General features: G+C 38.4%; 1 protein-coding gene across 5 annotated transcripts in view; it reads left to right on the top strand.

Moving 5' to 3' along the window:
• CNTN6 (contactin 6) overlaps window positions 1-18,239 on the top strand; it is a 295,621-nt gene that overhangs the window by 166,234 nt on the left and 111,148 nt on the right. For all 5 annotated transcript variants that reach the window (XM_014731452.3, XM_070238578.1, XM_023620065.2 and 2 more), the window contains one exon: window positions 4,240-4,335. In XM_014731452.3, coding sequence (XP_014586938.2) covers window positions 4,240-4,335 — 96 coding nt within the window. The remainder of the gene's footprint in view (window positions 1-4,239; window positions 4,336-18,239) is intronic.

Here is an 18,239-nt window from a genome sequence, read left to right as displayed (position 1 = left end):
GAAAGAAAGAAAAAAAAGGAAAGAAGATTTAAAACATTAAAATAAAATAATTCATACATAGCAAACAGAGAAAGGTCCAGTTAATATTATTATTCAGATTTTAAACAACTCAACCGTACTATGTCCTGCTTGAAGCATGCACATTTTCCTGGTGAATATTTTTTCCTATCCCTGATTTTCAGGTGCTGTCCTCTCGGTTTGGGTCAATGAACCCTGAGTACCCATAGCCTTCCCTCCAAGCTTATGAGAGTTGGCAAGCCACTGGTCTCCTTCTGTGTCAGGGGCTGGCATCGCCAAGCACATCCTCTGATTGTGATCCTCAGGCACTGGCAGCGACTGCACAGTTTTCTTGCTTTAATTAGGCTGAGATTCATTCCTACACATGGCAGCTGCAAAGATGTGTTCTCCTCACAATTAGACATTGCCGCACTTCGCATTGCTTGGACTTAATTTCAAGTACGTTTTGGTGATCCTTGTCTCTCCTCTGCACATTGGTTGCTCCAGGAGAGAGCATATGGCCCTGTAATTCTTTAAAGCTCATTTTATGGGCCATTCTCAGGCACTTCCTGCTGGCCTTTGGAACAGAGCCTTGTTTGTGACTGCATTTTTGCTTATGCTCCTGCCAAATGCTTCCTCCAAAACCAGCAATAAAACCACAGGATCCGATAAGCCATGGTCATCAGAATGGCTTAATGAGAGCAACCTCGACAATCAGAGTCTTTAACAGCAACCAGCACTGCAGGACTTGTACCTTGAGCACAAGGACAGCCTGGGCAGGTCACCTTAGTGGTTAGGGGAATTTCTCCAAATATTAGAGAATTTGAGACCATCTCAGGGAACGATCTCACACCAAGCTATTTTCTCTTAAGCAAAAATGGATAGGGCAAAAATAGAAACTGGTGTCTCTCTTTGGCCTCTTCTTGTAGGAGAATAAATCAAGAGTCTTTAAAGGTCTTACAGAGAAAAGAAAATTTCATGGCATGCTCGAATGGCTACCTAATTCAGTGAAACTTGCCTTAAAATAATCTGGATTATTTCACGTTTCTGGCTAGCAGAAAGATACTTGAAATACAAGCTATATACTTAAAATAAATCTTGTCCAAAGCATCTTCACATGAGACGGCATCTAGTTTAAATAAGGCAAAATTATATCTTGTCTATGATCTATGTGTTATTAATCTGTTTAAAAATCTGAATAATTAATTAAAACCCATGAATTAGTACCATTTTGGAATGACTGTGTTTTGATAGCTAACAGGACTTGTGTGACTTTTGAGAGAAGTTGATTTCCTTTCATGTCAGCTAATAGAAGCCCCATTGTAATCATAAAAGGCTCGGAGAAATTATGTTACAAGCGGATGCTATTGAAGTGGAAGTGAACACAGACTATATTAAAGTATCAGTGGCCTTATCAACAGTGTGTTATAATGGCTTCTGATTAGCAGTGAAAACATGATTTATGTTACCAGGAATGTGAAACACTGACAATGTGACATTGAGAGAATTCAATCCAGAGCTTGTTAATTTCATAGAATCATTCAATTTCTCATTACTCCTTTGTGAGAGTTTTCATTTTTGGGACTATTAAAAACTAATGACAATTTAATGAGATCTTTCAATAATAATAGTAAGAAAAAAATCATAAAATCCTCACCTGATATTATTACTAGAAATAGAAACAATGAGTTCAATATATTGATTTTTGGTTTTAAATACACTTTTTTAGCCTGATTCTTATTGAGTCACATTTAAAATGATGCAAACTCAAGTTATGAAGGACTCCCAAGTCAAGGCAAATGTTCTCATCAGTGGTGCCAACATATATGGGCTGATTTAGCTTTTCTATGGCCAAAGAGGAAAGGGGGTGCATTTGGTTAAAATCCTCTATGAGAAAGACATGCCAGGTCCTAAATTAATGTGAGGCTAATCGAGAGCAGATGGGGGAAGGGCAGGGGTTGTAGCTGGGAATAAGTAGAGTCAAATATTTTTATTATTAAAAGTGGAGTTATTTAATTTGTATGTCAGATCTATCCATCTATTTCACTGAACTCTTTTTACTTTTCATAGATAGAAAGCAAAGTGTACAAAAAAACCACTTATTTTGGAAATAATATGGATCCCACCAGTAGTTTACTTCAATCATATCACAGTAAAGTTGTTAAAAATAAGCAAACCTAAAAAAATACGCACACAGTTCATAATCTTTGCAATATTTTAAAAGATAGAGGTGTAAGTAAAGATTTAATAATCTCCACTTCCATGTCTCCCATTCACTCCACTGAGATAACCAAGATAAATTTTTTCGTCATTCTGTAATTTTCTCTACACCAATTTAAAGAGATGCTCATATTTAAGTTTTTACTTCTTTTCTTCCATAATGGAATAATGTCATAGCAGTATTTAGCAATTTTTTTTAAGTTAACAGTATGACTCACTATGCAAGGACTTTCCAAATTGATTCTTTAGATTTAATACATTCTTTCCAGTCATTGATGGCATTCCATTTTGTGAATGTTCCAAATATTACTCAACTGTTGCATTGATTGTTTCCAGGTATTCCCTTTGTACTTTCAATATAATCCAAATGTAATATAATTGCTCATCATGTCCTGATTACGACTGTAGTCTCACTGATCCTTGTCCACTGTGTAACAGTAGCACTGACTTCCTTTCAATACCACGAAACTTCTCTGCCATTTTCTACATGTGGGTTTTAGTTCTGCTTTTTTTTTCTGCAAAGAATGCTTTCCCTGCCCCATATCATCATCGCATTGCTATCTCTTTGTCATCCATCAGATCTACCCCCTCTTCTTTTCCTTCAAAAGATATTTTAGGGTAAAAAGTTAGGGTAAATTAGCATACAAAAAATTAGGGTAAAAAGTTAAACTTCTGTAAAAAAGAGACCCCAAAATAAATGCCTCAAACAAGATAGAAGTTTACTTATTTCTAGTATAGTGATCCAGAGTTGGTGTTCCAGATCAGCTGTGGTTCTGCTCCATGTAGCTACTCAGGTACCCAGGATAATGGTTGGCCCTTTTGTCTTCAACAAGATCTCTTATGTCATTAGCAGTCTAGATAGTGGTTGTGGTGGGTGGGTGGATGGGTAACATCAAAATTTGTGGAGATTTCCTCTCAAACATAATAGGTGGGAGTTTTACTGTTATTTCTGCTTACCGCATTTATCTGCAACGATGTCTAGGAAATGAATCCTCTGGTTAGAAAAGTAAATTTTATCTAAAACCCTATTACTATGAAAGAAAGGAGAACATATTTTGGTAGACAACTAGAAGTCTCCAACCTACAACACTCATCACAATGTGTAAATTATATATTTATTTGTTTGATTTTTAACTGGTCTTCTCGTCTTTCTATTACATAGTGAGCACAATTAGGGCAAGGTAGATGCCTGCTATCTTCCCCAGTTTATCTTCTGCCCTTAATCCCCTTCCTGTCTTTTAGTAGGGGTTCAATATAAATTTGCTAAATGACTGACTGAAAGAATAAAGAAATTTTACAGGTGAAGAAACTAAGATTCAGAGAAGTTAAACAATTTGCCCATTCCTAGAGGCTGGGGGACAATTTTCCAGGAATGTTGAAAGCTTCATACTGCAAATAGATGGCTTAACAAGATAACTAGTAAGCTCTCTTCTAATACTGAATTTCTATGATTCTTTGATGTGGTAGGAAATTAGAGCACCCCAAACAAGATCATGAAGCTGCTTTGTGAAGGAGGAGAGCTAGAGAAATTAGAAAATATAACTTCTTTCTCATTGGCTCAGTCACACAGAACTCTTCCTCACACCATTCCATCCTAAATTCTCACAGACTCCATCTACATCAAAATGACAACCATTAATCTGAGATGCTAGAAGACTGCAGCAAACTTGCTACATAATCTTTTTTTAATCACATCTTTTCTGGGCAGGGAAAGTAAATACGTGCTGGGCTTAAAAGATTTCCTGCTGGGCTACAGGCTGCCTGGGAGAATAAAAGTAAACAGATAGTGAATGATGTTAATAAATGTCTTTATCACATACTCTTTTTAATTGTATTGAAAAGAAAGAAGAAAAGAAAAACAAGATTTTGAGAGATAATCAATGTAGATAAATTGAACGTCAACTAAATCTTCTAGTCAGCCAAGTATGAGTGTCCATTACTGTTAATAATAAAATGCTTATTTTTAAAATGCTTTTCCCCCAAGATAACTAATTCTGAACCTCCTTTTCTTTGTTTTCCAAGATATTGAAGACTTTGAAACCAAAACAAGAAGCACTGTGTCTGTCCGAGAAGGTCAAGGTGTGGTGCTTCTCTGTGGCCCGCCACCACATTTTGGAGGTATGGTGAGGGTACTTTGGATCTCACTTTTGTTGTCACTCAGGGAGTAAAGTAGGCACATTAGGTCTTGAAGCCAATGGTAGCCCTTCATCAAATCAAAGGGACACTTGAAAGCTCTTCAAGTTCATCCTACTGCATGCAAACAGTTCTACATCCAGATGTTTTCTTTTAAAAATATTTATTCAAGCAGTCACTCAACAGACATGTTCTTAAGGATATGCAGCATGCGTATCTTGTTATCAATTTACCCCACTAATTGGAATTAAATTTTGGGTGGCACCAAAATAGAACATCTCCTAGCAATGGTAAAAGGCAAGCAATAAATGCCAATCTCTACTTTGGAAGAATCTGAATTGGCAGTGAATTAGCCTGTTGCCAGGGACCTATACCACCCACTGATTCTCTCCCCCTGGGGGTTACATTTTCTCAAATTCCACGTGGAAATATTTGGTAGATTCTCAGCCAACAATGAACCTGGAAGAGGCAGTGTGAAAATAAACATGGAGCCATTTCATTTGGTACAATCCAATATTATACTGACTTTATTGTAGTTATCTTAATAATAACAGCAAGTACTTACATAGCATAGATCTAACTACTTTATATGTATTGACTTTTTAAATACTCACATCAGCTTCACGAGGGAGATACTATTAGAATTACAGTTTTACAGATGAGAACACCAAGGTAGAGAGAGGTTAAGTAACTGGTCCAAGGTTACACAGCTGGTAGGCAGTGGAGCCAAGATTCAAATCCAGGTGGTCTCATTCCCAGACCCTGAGCAGCTTTTAACCACCACAGCCTTTATTCTAGTTGATTTCTACTCTGAAATGGGAGCATTTTGAATAGATAAGACAAATATTTAAAAACAAAATGAAAGCAACTTTTTTCCCCCTAATATTAAACCAAATCATGTTTATGATCCTTGAAAACATTTTTTCCATCATTTTTATTTTTACACAACCTTGTGAAATGCCAATACAAAAAGAAAAGGGAACTAATTAGAAATTAACAATATTTTTATTCAATGTTGTTACAGTATAGCATGGCATTATGCTCACCTGAAATGTTAGGGGAGATTTACAATGCTTTCAATCTTATCTTGAGATAAAATAGTATAGTTCCAGAGCACACAAAAATTGGATGGTGCTTGTATTTTAACCATAGGAAAATTATTTTCAAGTGTCATAATCTAAGATGACAAGATAGGCAAAATTATGTCTGCAACTCCTGTCAGTATATATCATTTTATTCTCCGACATTGCTCAAAGATTCTGACAGAATTGAAGACTTTTCAATTTTGTTTACTATAAATAGGGATAAAGGAAATGTGAAATATTTGTAAATGAAGAAGTCATATATTTTTAAAAAGCAGCCAGGTAGGAAAAGCTTTCCTTTTTCACCTTGTCAACTACCAACATTAAAGAGTATGTTGAGCTTTTAAAGCATGTAAGACCCTCATTATAACGATGCCCCTCTGCTTAATGCCATGAGATTAAGTTACAGATATACAAAAACTGCCTTAAATTAAGACCTCTATAACAGAATAATTAATCCCTGTTGCATATGAGTTACGGCAGACATACCTGATATCAAATTCTATTATGTCATAAGTCATGTTTTAGCAGGATTCCAAAGGTATTTGTCAAGGTTGACTTCACCCAGTTATCATAAGAACTTTCATCCTGATAGCTCTAGGATGTGCCACCGGCTTCCTCATCTCTACAAGGGCAGGAAAGATGGAATCCTGTTCTTTTGTTCTTCATAATTCTCCTAGATGAAAACTGAGGAAGTATTGGCAGACACTCTTTGATCCAATTGTACGAATAGTCATCAACTAGCCAGGGGAGAAAATATTAATAATAACAGTTACCAGTGATTGAATTGTTACCATGAGCAGGCACTCTAAGGGCTTTCCATTTACCTTCTCATTCCCATTATTCCAATAATTAAGAATAATAATTTTAAAGTGAAGAAACTGAGACTCAGATAGACTAAGTAAATCATTTTTCAGTTAACAAATAAAGGCGAGATTCCAATCCAGGGCTTTCTGACTTCAAAACTGCCTGCGGATAGAAGACTCTATAGTTAATGCTTGACCTCAGGTTGCTTATCAGTTTCAATAACTCTTACACCTCCAGGTTTGCTAAGAGCCTTGAGAGTGACTTTAACTGGCTCATTTAAAACAATTCCTTATTCTTCCTTTTCCTGCCTCACCTTCTTGCAAAGGTGAATTGTGCCAGGAAAGACTTCAAGAAAGAAGGTACACACATTGGTTGGCTAACCTTCAAATTGGATCAGTGAATGGTTAGTGTCAACACTAGAGACAAAGGCAGACATTGTCTGTCTTTGTCTGTTATTTGTCCTTTGTTTAGGTCTCCCACATACATTTATATAGTTTTCCATTACTATGTAACAAACTACCAAAAACTTAGCAGCTTCAAACAACGCCCATGTATGAGCCCACAGTGCTGTAGTCAGAGGCCACAGGATGGTGTGGCTGGGCTCTCCGCTCAGTTTCTTACAAGGATAAAATCAAGATGACAAACAGACAAATTCTTTTCTGCAAAGTCTGAGGATGAGTCTACTTCCAAGCTCATTCAGGTTGGCTGATTTCCGTTCCTGCAGTTATAGGACAGAGATCGCCATTTCCTTGCTGGCGAGCTGTTGAGGGCCACTCTCATCTTCTAAAGCTGTCCACATTTCTTGCCACATGTCCCTCTCCATCTTCAAAGCCAACAACAGAGAATCTCCTTCACTTAAATTGTCTCTAATGCTTCAAATCTCTCAAGCCAGGACGAGCTCCATCCTGTGTAAAGGCGCATCCGATTAGGTCAGCTCCACCAAAGATAAATTCACTTTCTTCAAGTCAACAGCGCCATCTAATCTAACCTAGTTATGGGAGTGATCCATCTTTCACCATATTCACAAGTCCCAACACACTCAGATGGAGGGCAGGGGTGAATGGATGTCATTTTAGAATTCTGTCAGTCACAATTTGCCTTCCAAGATGTTTTCCCGCCTCTATTTCCATCACTCTAAAGGCTCCATATTTGCTCACCTACTGGGCAGACAGAGAGACATGCCCTAGAAGTACGTAAATTGGGGCAGATGGGATTAGCAGGGCAGGATGGAGCAAATATTAGCATGGCTGAGTTATTTTTAAATCTGATGTATGAAAAGCAGAGATTCACCATAAATATTAACACATCTTGTCATAAAGAGAAGTACTACAGACTCCATAGTAATAGAAGGCTGAAATTTTCACATCATTTTTTGGACAATTTGGTCCTGTTGACTTTCTGTATGTACCCAGTCAGCAGCAATAAGTCTCACAAGTAGTTCAATCACAAGGGAGAAATCATGTTAAACTTGATATTATCAGAACATCCTGAGTTCTTTATGCTTTCTCTCTACGGTATTCACAGAAAACTTGCAAAACATTTCTTAATAAGGCGGGCCTATCAAATAATATCTCAGGGTGTTTTATTTTAAAATCCTACAGGAGAGTAATGAAGATTATCAACTAGACTGAGTCCTGGAAATTTACCCAGCAAAGAGTGGCTCCTGGACCAAAACAAAAGATAGAAGTGTATAGATGGATTTCCCATGAAATGATTCGTCACAACTCAATGAAATACAGTAATGAGCATAAACCAAACTGATCAGGTGCTGTCGTATGGCTGTCCTTTCTTCCAAATAGACCAAATTAGACCTGACTCTATAGCGGCCTTCTTATGGATGCTTCCTACCCTTTTTTTAAGGCAACCACCAATGCAGCTGTGCTCCTCTTCTAGGAAGGGAGAATTTACACATAAAGTTTATTCCAGGGGGAAAGGTACCCATAGTGAAACAGAAAAGGAAGCTAGGCAATAATGCAGAACACAAAACTGGCACTTTCTGCTTTATGTCCTAGAAATGCAATATTTGGAAATAAAACAGAAAGCATTCCCTGTGCTCTTAGGGGAGAAGTATATTCACTTCCTCAATCCTAATCGGCAATCAGCTCCATGAATGTGACAATCTCTGCCACAAGAGCCAGACTCAGCCTTTGTTTCCATCTTCCTGAAAAATGTAACTCCAAAATATTTCAGAGAAATGTAAATTTTACTGAAAGTTTTGTGGAAACAACACAGAGAAGGCCACGATGTACATCTGATTGAAACACTTCGTTCCCTATTAGACATCACTTTCCTTTCTCCTAAAGTCTCTCACCAAGTCTGTGACTTCCCTCAGCTCCCAAACAGTCTCTAACAATTTCTTCCATTCCCTCTTATGGTTCTTGTCCACAATGTGGATACCAATCTAGAAAAAAATAATTCTTCTAGTTGGCCTCTTACTACTCGGTGGAATCAAAATATGGTAGTCAGCTAAATAAAAACCTTTTCTTCTCTCCGCTATGTTGCTGGAGGGTTCTAAGGTCATCCTTCTACACACAGGTTTATGTGACAGAAATAGGCGGTGCAGTCTTTATTTCACTTACTCATTTGGGGAAGGGGTCACTGAGCCTTAGGTAGACTTTGAACTGTATGCAGAGAGGTGTTTTTCACCATAGGTTCTCATTCACCTCAAGGCCAACAGTAGCTTTTGTTAAAAGTCGCAATCACTTTGAACAAAGATTCTGCACAAGTCATTTGCAACAGGACTGAAAGTAGAATTTCCTCTAAATTTTAGAAAGGCACTTAAAACCCTTGAAGCCAAAGCTATTGGATGAATCTGAAAATGAGCAGTCAATAGATCTTCACACATGCAGTGAGCTAGCCCAGCCTCACAGGAAATTTTATTTAAAAATGACAGAGTGAGGAAATGATACATGTTGTCTAAAATAATTAAAATCACCTTCACTATGAAATAATAGTTTCACCATGTCCAAAGTAAAGCACATTCTTTCCTTTTATTGTCTGGATATAAAACTCTCAATCCTGAGCTCATAAAAATCATAAGTTTAAAATTTGTTTTAGAGGAAATGTTCCATTCTCTCCTCACATACAACTTCTAGGTTGATAGAACAGTTGAATTTATGCCAGTAGTTTGGAGCATCTGTGTCTGTAGCAGAAAGATAGCACTGTTGTTTTAGCCCAGCATTTGTATTTACGTCAATAAAAATGTTGACAATTCAACTTAAATTGAAAATCATTTCCAGCAAAATCTCAAATTGGGTTATAGAATAAAAAGAAAATTATACTGAGAAAAAGTGCAAAATTTTCATATCCCCTTGCTCCTAGTTAGTTTGTTTGTTGTTTCTGGAGTAAACGATAGTGGTATTGTCTTAGTAGGTAGGTCATATTGTCAGTAAAAATGTTAGCCTGGGGTTGTTTGAATGTGTAAAAGGCAGACAGGCACAACCATTGATGACTGGTGGAATAATAGTGATAATAACCATCATTATTGAATCTTGTTATGTGTATTAACTCAACAAATATTTATTATGTCCTTACTGTCACTTATTTTACTGAGTTTTATGGATATAGTGGAGAACAAAGCAACAAAGTCCTTAGTTCCATGAATCTTACAATAAACAAATATAAGTATGGCAGATGGTAATAAAAGCTAGAGAAAAAAATAAAAGGGATAAGGAGTGGTGAGTGTTGCTATTGTATATTCCGAGGTCAAAGAATGCTTCATTGACATTTGAGAGCTAATGGAGTGAGAGAGTGAGACATTGAGTAGGGCAGTTCAGAGAGAGGGAACAGCATGTGCAAAGGACCCGTGGTGGGACCATGTCTGGAATGCTGGGAGAACAGCAATGAGGCCAGTGTGGATGAAGAAAAACAAGCAAATAGAAGAGTAGATGAGGATAGAAGTACCACTGTCAAGATATTTTAGAACCTTTGAATTTTACTGTGAGCGAGATTAGAAGGCATTGTATGGTATTAAGCAGAAGAGTGACATGCTTTCTCTGACTTTCAGTTTTAGAATTTTTCTCTGGAGAATAGACCATAAAGGGGCAAGAATATAAGCAGTTAAATGGTGATGACAATGATTCAGGCGAGAGAGAGTGGTGATTTGAACCAGGATGATAGCAGTGGACAGGTGGATAAGTAGCAATCTTCAGTATATATTTAGAAAGTGTAGCTGAAATAATTTCCTGAAATATTGGTTGTAGACTGTAAGAGGCAGAGAGGAGTAGAAGATAACTCCAGGGTTTTGGGGCTGAGTAACTGGAAGAATGGAGCACCGTTTATTGAGATGAGGCCAATTAAGCTGGAGCAGATTTGGGGATGGAGGAAATCAGGGATTTGTTTTAAGAAATGTTTACTTTCAGATGTCTATTAGATATAAGAGCGAAAATTTTGAGTAGGCAGCTGGATTTACATGTCTAGAGAGAAAGGTCTGGTTTGGAGAGCGAAATTTAGAAGTTATTATATAAAAGAGGTGTTTAACACCACATGGTTGACTAATAGAAAGAGTGCCTACTATGCACTGGGCACTCAACTCAGCATTACGTATACCTCAACTCAGGTAACACTTGCAAGGAAAACTTCTCCATTTTACACACTCAGCAATTGTGTTAAAGAGGTTAGTGTTAACTTGGCCAAGATCATGTGTCTGGATTTGGGATCCTGTTTAAACACCACTACATTTATTCTGCTGCCTAATTTTGTCTGGCATAATCTGGCCCATAAACAGACACTTAATAATTGCTCAGTAACATATACAAGGAGACGGCAAGTGTTCTCATCTCTGTTGGAGAATATGCAAACACCAACCAGAGGGTAGACTGATTTGCCTAAAATTAGTGTATAGTATTACAACTAGAAAGATTATGCCTCTCCCACTCCATGTAGCTGGCCAAAGTCCCAGAGTTTATTTCTCTAGGTCCCATGCTCCACATATCCTCTCCACGTTCAGAATCTCATTCACTCCCAGGAAGAATGTTTTCCTTACTTTCCAGCACATCAAACAGAACTATTATGTTGCAGCCTGTAACCAGTTGTATAGCCTAGAGTTTCTCAACATCAGCACTATTGAAATTTAGGGTGAGATAATTCTTTGTTATACGGTTTGTCCTGTGCATTAGTAAGATGTTTAGCAGCATCTCTGGCCTGTACCCACTTGATGCCAGCAGTACCTATTCTCCCAGTTGAGAGAACAAGAAATGTCTCCAGACATTGCCAAATATCCCCCAGTAGGCAAAATCACCCTTGGTTGAGAACCACTGGTATAGCACACTTCTTACATTCACTGTGTTAGTTTTGCCCATGGAGGATGGGAATTGAGAAGAAAACAGGAAGTCTGGTCCTGGCATATTCGCCTCCCATGACTTGCCCAGTCTTCCTTAGAAGGAGGTTTCCAGGAAGTTCACACAGAGCTGGCTGTGTTTTCATTCCTTCTCCAGGTAGGGTTTGCCAGTGCGCAAGCAGTCTGAGAGCTCCTTGGAACCTCGCAATAATAGGAACTCAGAGGGCCTTTACATAGTGGTTGTTTGTAGGCCACAAAGGCAGCCATCTCCATGATTCCAGACAGGAGGTGTGTAAATCAAAAGGGATCTAATAAAATCTAGGTGGTCAAACAGTAATTGTGGAACAAATGGGAACTCAAATAGGAGTGATTGTAAAGGTGTCAGGGCAGCTTTCTGGGTTACATCATAAACTTGGTCAGCATTAACACTGATGACTTCAACCCAGAAAAGGAATTGCTTTTCTTGGATTAGGTCTTTCCCACTGAGCTAGCATAACCATGATTTACCACCCAAGATCTAGACACATTTAACCCTGGAGCACTGAGCAAGGTTTGCAGTAAAGTACACTCATTCTGGAATATTCCAAAGGGGGGATTTATCCACTAAATCTGAGCACTAAGCTTCAAATTCTGTATTCTACTCATTTATTTCCTATCTCAAGAAACATGGTACCAATTTTGAGGTCCATACTACAGAACCAGTGGAAGATGTCAGTGTCAGTGTTTATCATTATTGGTCTCTTTCACATGAGATACTTCCCCTCTAATAAAAGAACATGCCATATAATGGGTATAATTGCATATATCTTTTGTGTTTGTATTTTAAACATCACAGTACAAGATATAGGGCTGTAAAAGATGTCAAAACATAATCATGCTCTGGGGAAAATAGGATTTGTTGTATGCTTGAGAGAGCAGCAGATAGAACCTTCAATTGCTTACTGCAGATCTGCCATTTCTAATAATAATAAAATTGTAGAGGACGGTGTCAGTGTGAAACTACAGACAATGCTTCAGGAAGGCCCAATTATCAGTCCGTTCTCATGTTACTGCTGAATCATCATAGGGAAAATGTATCACAATCATTAATAACAGATAAATGTCATAGATGGCGGAGAAAATATTTAAAAATTCAGTGGTTTCAACTTAAGTGGCTCATGAATTATACATTTAATTAAGAAAAGCCAAATGGGAAGGATTTTAAACTTCCAATTTGCAAGGTATTTTTTTTTCTTTCCCCATTAAAAAATATGCAAATTAAGCACGGCAGTAGCTGATGATGGAACAAAATAGATAAAAGCCCCCACTGCAGGCTGGCTGTTTGGATGAATGGGAAGAGGCAGCCATGAAGAGAAATAAGCAGGGACAGACGAAAAATACAGTGACAGGAGAGCCCACAGCTTAACATCACCAATTCACAGAGGGGACGCAAAAGGGCAGCTGGATTCTCCTTGCAGAGCTCCTGCAATCTTCTGCTCTGCTCTTTCACCAGTAAAATGAGGATGGGCTGGAAGATCTCTCAGATCCCTTCCATCGCAGACATTCTGTGAATCTATGAACTGAGGAACATCCTCTTCTCCAGGCTCCCACCCGTCACCCAAAGGCAAATAAATAGACAAGTTCGCCAACATTCTGTCAAAATCGAGGCTGTTTCCCTTCCTAGCATTGTGCAGAGGAAAATGAGTTTTATCATTGGTATCAGTAATTTTCAAAGTGGAGCTGTGGGAGCATCAGCATCACCTGGGAACTTGTTAGCAAAGTAAACTCTAGCTCCTTCCCAGACCTGCTGAATGAGAAACTCGGAGGGTGGGGCCCAGCAGTGTGTGTTTTACTAAGTCCTCCAGGTGATTCTCATTGCAAACTGACATTTTAAGATCTCTGCTCTGGAGAGAATTACTTTTTAGAGATTTTATACATGTGTTCTATTCTCTGCTAATATTAGCTATAAGCATGTTGGAGTAATTTTGAATGACAGATTAATCTTCATTCTACAAGAATCTAAGGAAATTGAACACAGGACAGGCAGTGTTGATGGAGGAGGGAGTGGGTGGTGAGGAACAATCGTCCTAGATGTATGCAGGCTTGGATATACAGAGAGCTTGGGGTTTGGAAGGAAGCCAAAGAGAGCATATTGAGATGCATTGAGAGCGCAGAAAAAGAGGATCAGTTGTAGATACACAGAAAAGAAGACAGGTGGTATCAGAGAAAGAACAAAGGATATGGCATCCTAAGGATCTAGGTTCAAGTCCTACCCCTTCCACATGTTAGCAATATGACTTGGGGAAATTACCTTTATATTTCTAGCTCCAGTACCTTCTTCTATATAATGGGCATGTCATCAATAGCCAATTAGCCTCGTAAAACAATTGTTGGGGTGATGAAACAGGTATGAAATGAAAGTGCTCTTTAAATTTTTATTATTCTTTATGTAACCTTCCCCATTTTTGGACCACATTCTTCCAACAGCTTCGAAATGTTCCACTATTAAAGAAGGATACGCCACATGTAGGAACAGATCAGAAAGTTTTAGCAGCTAAGGTAAAAATGAGTTCACCAAGGGAGAGATGGAAATTACAGTCTCAGGTCCCAAGATTATAAGGTGAAGAATACAAAGATTTCTTGGTCTCTAGTGGCAACCTGTAATTTCTGTTAAGTTATGTTGGATTTCAGAGAGCTAGAGCTCATTCCTCTCCCCAAATAAGCATTGAATAAGGATCCTAAGCTGAGACATGGCCCTGGCAATTTGCTCAAAATTCTCTTTATTTCACAAAGGTGAGGAGTCACTAACAACAGGGGAATCTGAACTACATTTTTTCCTCCTGTATATGTTGAAGAAAAATTTGCTATCTAGATGGCTCTCTGGTTTCAAACAAAAATCCTTTGAGCACCTCTTTCATGGAGACGGAGCAACAGGCTTAGAAGCAAGGTAGCAAAGGACATCAGTAAAGAAACTTAGAAGCAAGAGACTCCATGAAATGATAAAAGACTCCAGTAGGTTCTTGCAAAAGAAAATGAAGATTCAATCCGTGAGAATCGGACAAGAATGTGAAAGCATATTTTCAAAAATAAAAAGCAAATTGCATTTATGCATACTTGATCTAAAAGCATAGACTCTTAGGGAGATCAAAGGAATGTTGACGATGGAGTAGACCATTCATAGAAACATGGATTTAACCTCGCACCCATTGCAAAAATCTTTTTTGCAGCATCTCAAGCAATGCTCATCCTTCCTCTGCTTGGTCACCTCTCATGATAGAGTGCTCATTACCTTATAAATCATCTGCTGCTATAGCTCTGAAGTTTAGACTGGTTTTCTTTATAATAAAGGTCAAACAACCTTCTGTAACCCTCCCCCCCACACACAGCCACAAGTCCTACTTTTGCCTTCTGGACATCCGTGGAGAGGGCTTTATTTAACCCTTTAGGCACATGACAGCAATTTGATCTATGAAGACAGTTCAATTATTCTTCTCAATTTCCCCTAGCCCCCGAGTCAAATCTAAATTCTTATGAATTTCTTTTGTGACTTATCGGCTACCCTTTGCTGCATCTGGTTATCTATCTCTTGATATGCTCGGGATTTTTAATTCCCCTATCAGTAAGGGGTGCTCTGAACATAATATTCCAGTAAGTCATTTCTAGGGTGTTGGAAACACAGATTCCATGATACTTCACTCAGATATAATGAAAGTAAATTGCCAGAAGTAGGATTAGCTATCTGTATTTTAACAAGCTTCCTTAGCAATTCTAATGTGCTCTGAATAAAACACAATACTCCAATCTGAACAGTTCAAAATAATAAAAAATATTTTCTGTCTTATTTTTTACAAGTTGTAATTCACTCTAATGTTTAGCTGTCCTGACAGACACTATTTTCATCCTGTTGTTTCTTTTTTCCATTTACACAAATATTAGATGGTAATTAAAAATTCTAATATAAGAGAAATACATTGTTTACTGAGTAAAAGTCTTTTGTATTTCTTCTACTTACTCTGGGAAAACCACTGTATATATCCCTAGTTTTCTAAATTTAATAATTTGTATGAACAGACACACACACAAACATATACACACAAGGTCACATACACACGTAATTTTTTATTTGATCATACTAAACATCTTGATTTATAATGTGCTTTTCACATAACAATATATCCTAAATCTTTTTCTTCCTGAACACTACTTTTCTAGGTTTAATACCACTTTGTGCATTTTTACATTCCATCCATAAGTGGCTCTTCTTTTTTTTCTTTTTTGTGAGGAAGATTGGCCCTGAGCTAACATCTATTGCCAATCTTCCTCTTTTTTGCTTGAGGAAGATTGTGTTCCTATATTTTGAATGTGGGATGTCTCCACAGCATGGCTTGATGAGCACTGTGTAGGTCTGCACCCAGGATCCAAACCTGTTAACCCTGGTCCGCTGAAGCAGAGCACATGAACTTAACCTCTATGCCACCAGGCCAGCTCCATAAGTGACATTTTTGTTGCTGTTGCTCCTTGTCCTACCTTTCCCTCATATGTTCTTCATTCCTGAGAATAATATCAGACTTCTGTCTGTATAGATGAATTTATTTTTATTGCAATCATTTTGAATTGTTGTTAGGATTTCATACTTTACCCCCTCTTCAGTTAATGGTCTATTTTTGTAGAGTCACTCTTTTCTTCGTTCCCCTTCCTTCCTTTCTTTCTTCCTTCCTTTCTTTTGTTCTTTCTAAAATCTGGTTCCGTAAATGTATTGTCAGTGCTGTATTTTTTTTTTCTTGGTGAAAGAGCTGAAAAAGATGGCAACATTCCCACACTCCCAGTTTCTCAAGGGTTTTTCTATATAGATCAGATTTTAGGTCAGGATGGCTGTCAATCTCTATTACCTGCTCGTACTTTAGAGACTTTCAATTCAGTATGGCTGGGGAAGAACGTTTCAGGTAGTCTGCTTCCACTGGAGAAAGACTGGTAGAACACATCAGAAATAATTAGCTTTTTTTCCATGTCTTACTTCTGCACCAGGTTTTAATTAAGTGCAGATGACAAATGCACCCTGAGCCTCTGCCTGGACAAGAGGTCTCCAGTTGTTTCCACTGCTCTCCTGTGAGCTATCATTTCCAAGTTCATCTACAGGTGAAGATGTTTTGACCTGACTAGTGTATTCCTCTTCCCCACTGCCAGAACCTATACGTTCCACATATTTTGGGCATCCACTTTGATGCGGGGTTGGTGAGCCGAGGAGTTGAAAGAAAGATTTCTTAGACTCTTAAGATCTGGCAGTAGTGCTCTTTTATTTAGAGAATAGAATAGCATTGGGACAGGACCCATGGGCAGTCAGAGCTTCTGCTGCGTGGGGACAGGACCCACGGGCAGTCAGAGATGCTGCTGGCATGGGGAGCTGCTGCTGCCGCCACTGGCATGAGGACAGGACCCATGGGCAGGCAGAGCTGCTGCCGACATGTTGCTGTTGCTGCTGCTGCTTCTGCTGCCGCTTTTGCTGCAAAGTTGGGTGGAGAGTAAGGCTAAATTTAAGGCATAGGCATGTGAGTTATCTCTTTACAAGACAAAGAATATGTTAAAAAGTTAAAATGGTGTCAGTGCCCGTAGGGTCCGGCCATTTGGCGGTCCCACAAATTTTTACATAAGAATCAAACCGGATTGAGTAAATGGCAGAAGTCACCGCTTGATTTTTATCCTCAGCTTAAGACAAAGGAGGATTTGGTGGGGTGGGGGGGGGGGGGGTCAGTTACATGAGGTTGCCAGACAGTAACCAACTTAAGTTCTTGCCTCTGGCATTAAGAGTTTCTAGAGATAAGGCCATCCCCCTTCTTCCTGGCACAGAGAGGGAGGCATCTTTACAGATAGAGGTTTCCCTTAGAAATGTAAATCTTTCCCAACAAAGGGGCAAGCAAATTCCACTCCTCGGAGCCTGCTTCTCATCTGTAGTTTTAAAATTAACCAGCCTAAAAATCCTCATCACCTTTTACACCAGTCATATTCTTCCACTTCCCTAGATATAAATTCAATTCTACCTAGTTTCCATGATACATATTACTTCTTAGCCTTCAGATAGTACCACTCTTACAAAACCTTAATCCATGAAAATATTTTACTTTGTTCAAAGATTTCTGGCTAAAATCAAAAATTGGCAACACATGGGGTCGACCCTATTGCTGAGTGATTAAAGTTCCAGGCGCTCCACTTCAGCAGCCGAGATTCACTGGTTTGGATCCTGGGTGTGGACTTACTCCGCTTGTCCTGCATACAAAATAGAGGAAGATTGGCACAGATGTTAGCTCAGGGCCAATCTTCCTCAAGCGAAAAACAAAAAAGAAGGTGGCAGAAGATTGGCAAAAGATATTAGCTCAGGGTGAATCTTCCTCACCAAAAAAAATAAACTTGCCAACACATAATTTTTGTAAAGATGTCGAATAACTGGAATTCTCATACATTGCTGGTAGAGATGTCAACTGGTACAACCACTTTGGAAAATTCTTTTGTAGCTTCTTATAAAGTTAAACCTATATCTACTTCATAGCTCACTCCTAGAAGTTTATCCAAGAAAAATGAAAATATCCATAGATAGTCTTATGAAAAAAGGTTAACTTCAGCCTAATACATAATGGTGCTAAGCTGGAAACAATCAATGATATGTAACAGTCCAAAGCTCATCAACAAGAAAGTGACTTAACAAATTGTGATATAGTCACAAAATGGAATACTGCTCAGTAATAGAAAGG

This window comes from Equus caballus, chromosome 16, assembly GCF_041296265.1.
Source record: "Equus caballus isolate H_3958 breed thoroughbred chromosome 16, TB-T2T, whole genome shotgun sequence".
Taxonomy (NCBI): Eukaryota; Metazoa; Chordata; class Mammalia; order Perissodactyla; family Equidae; genus Equus; species Equus caballus.
The sequence above is the reverse complement of the archived record's forward strand: the minus strand, read 5'-3'. Positions and strand labels throughout refer to the sequence as shown.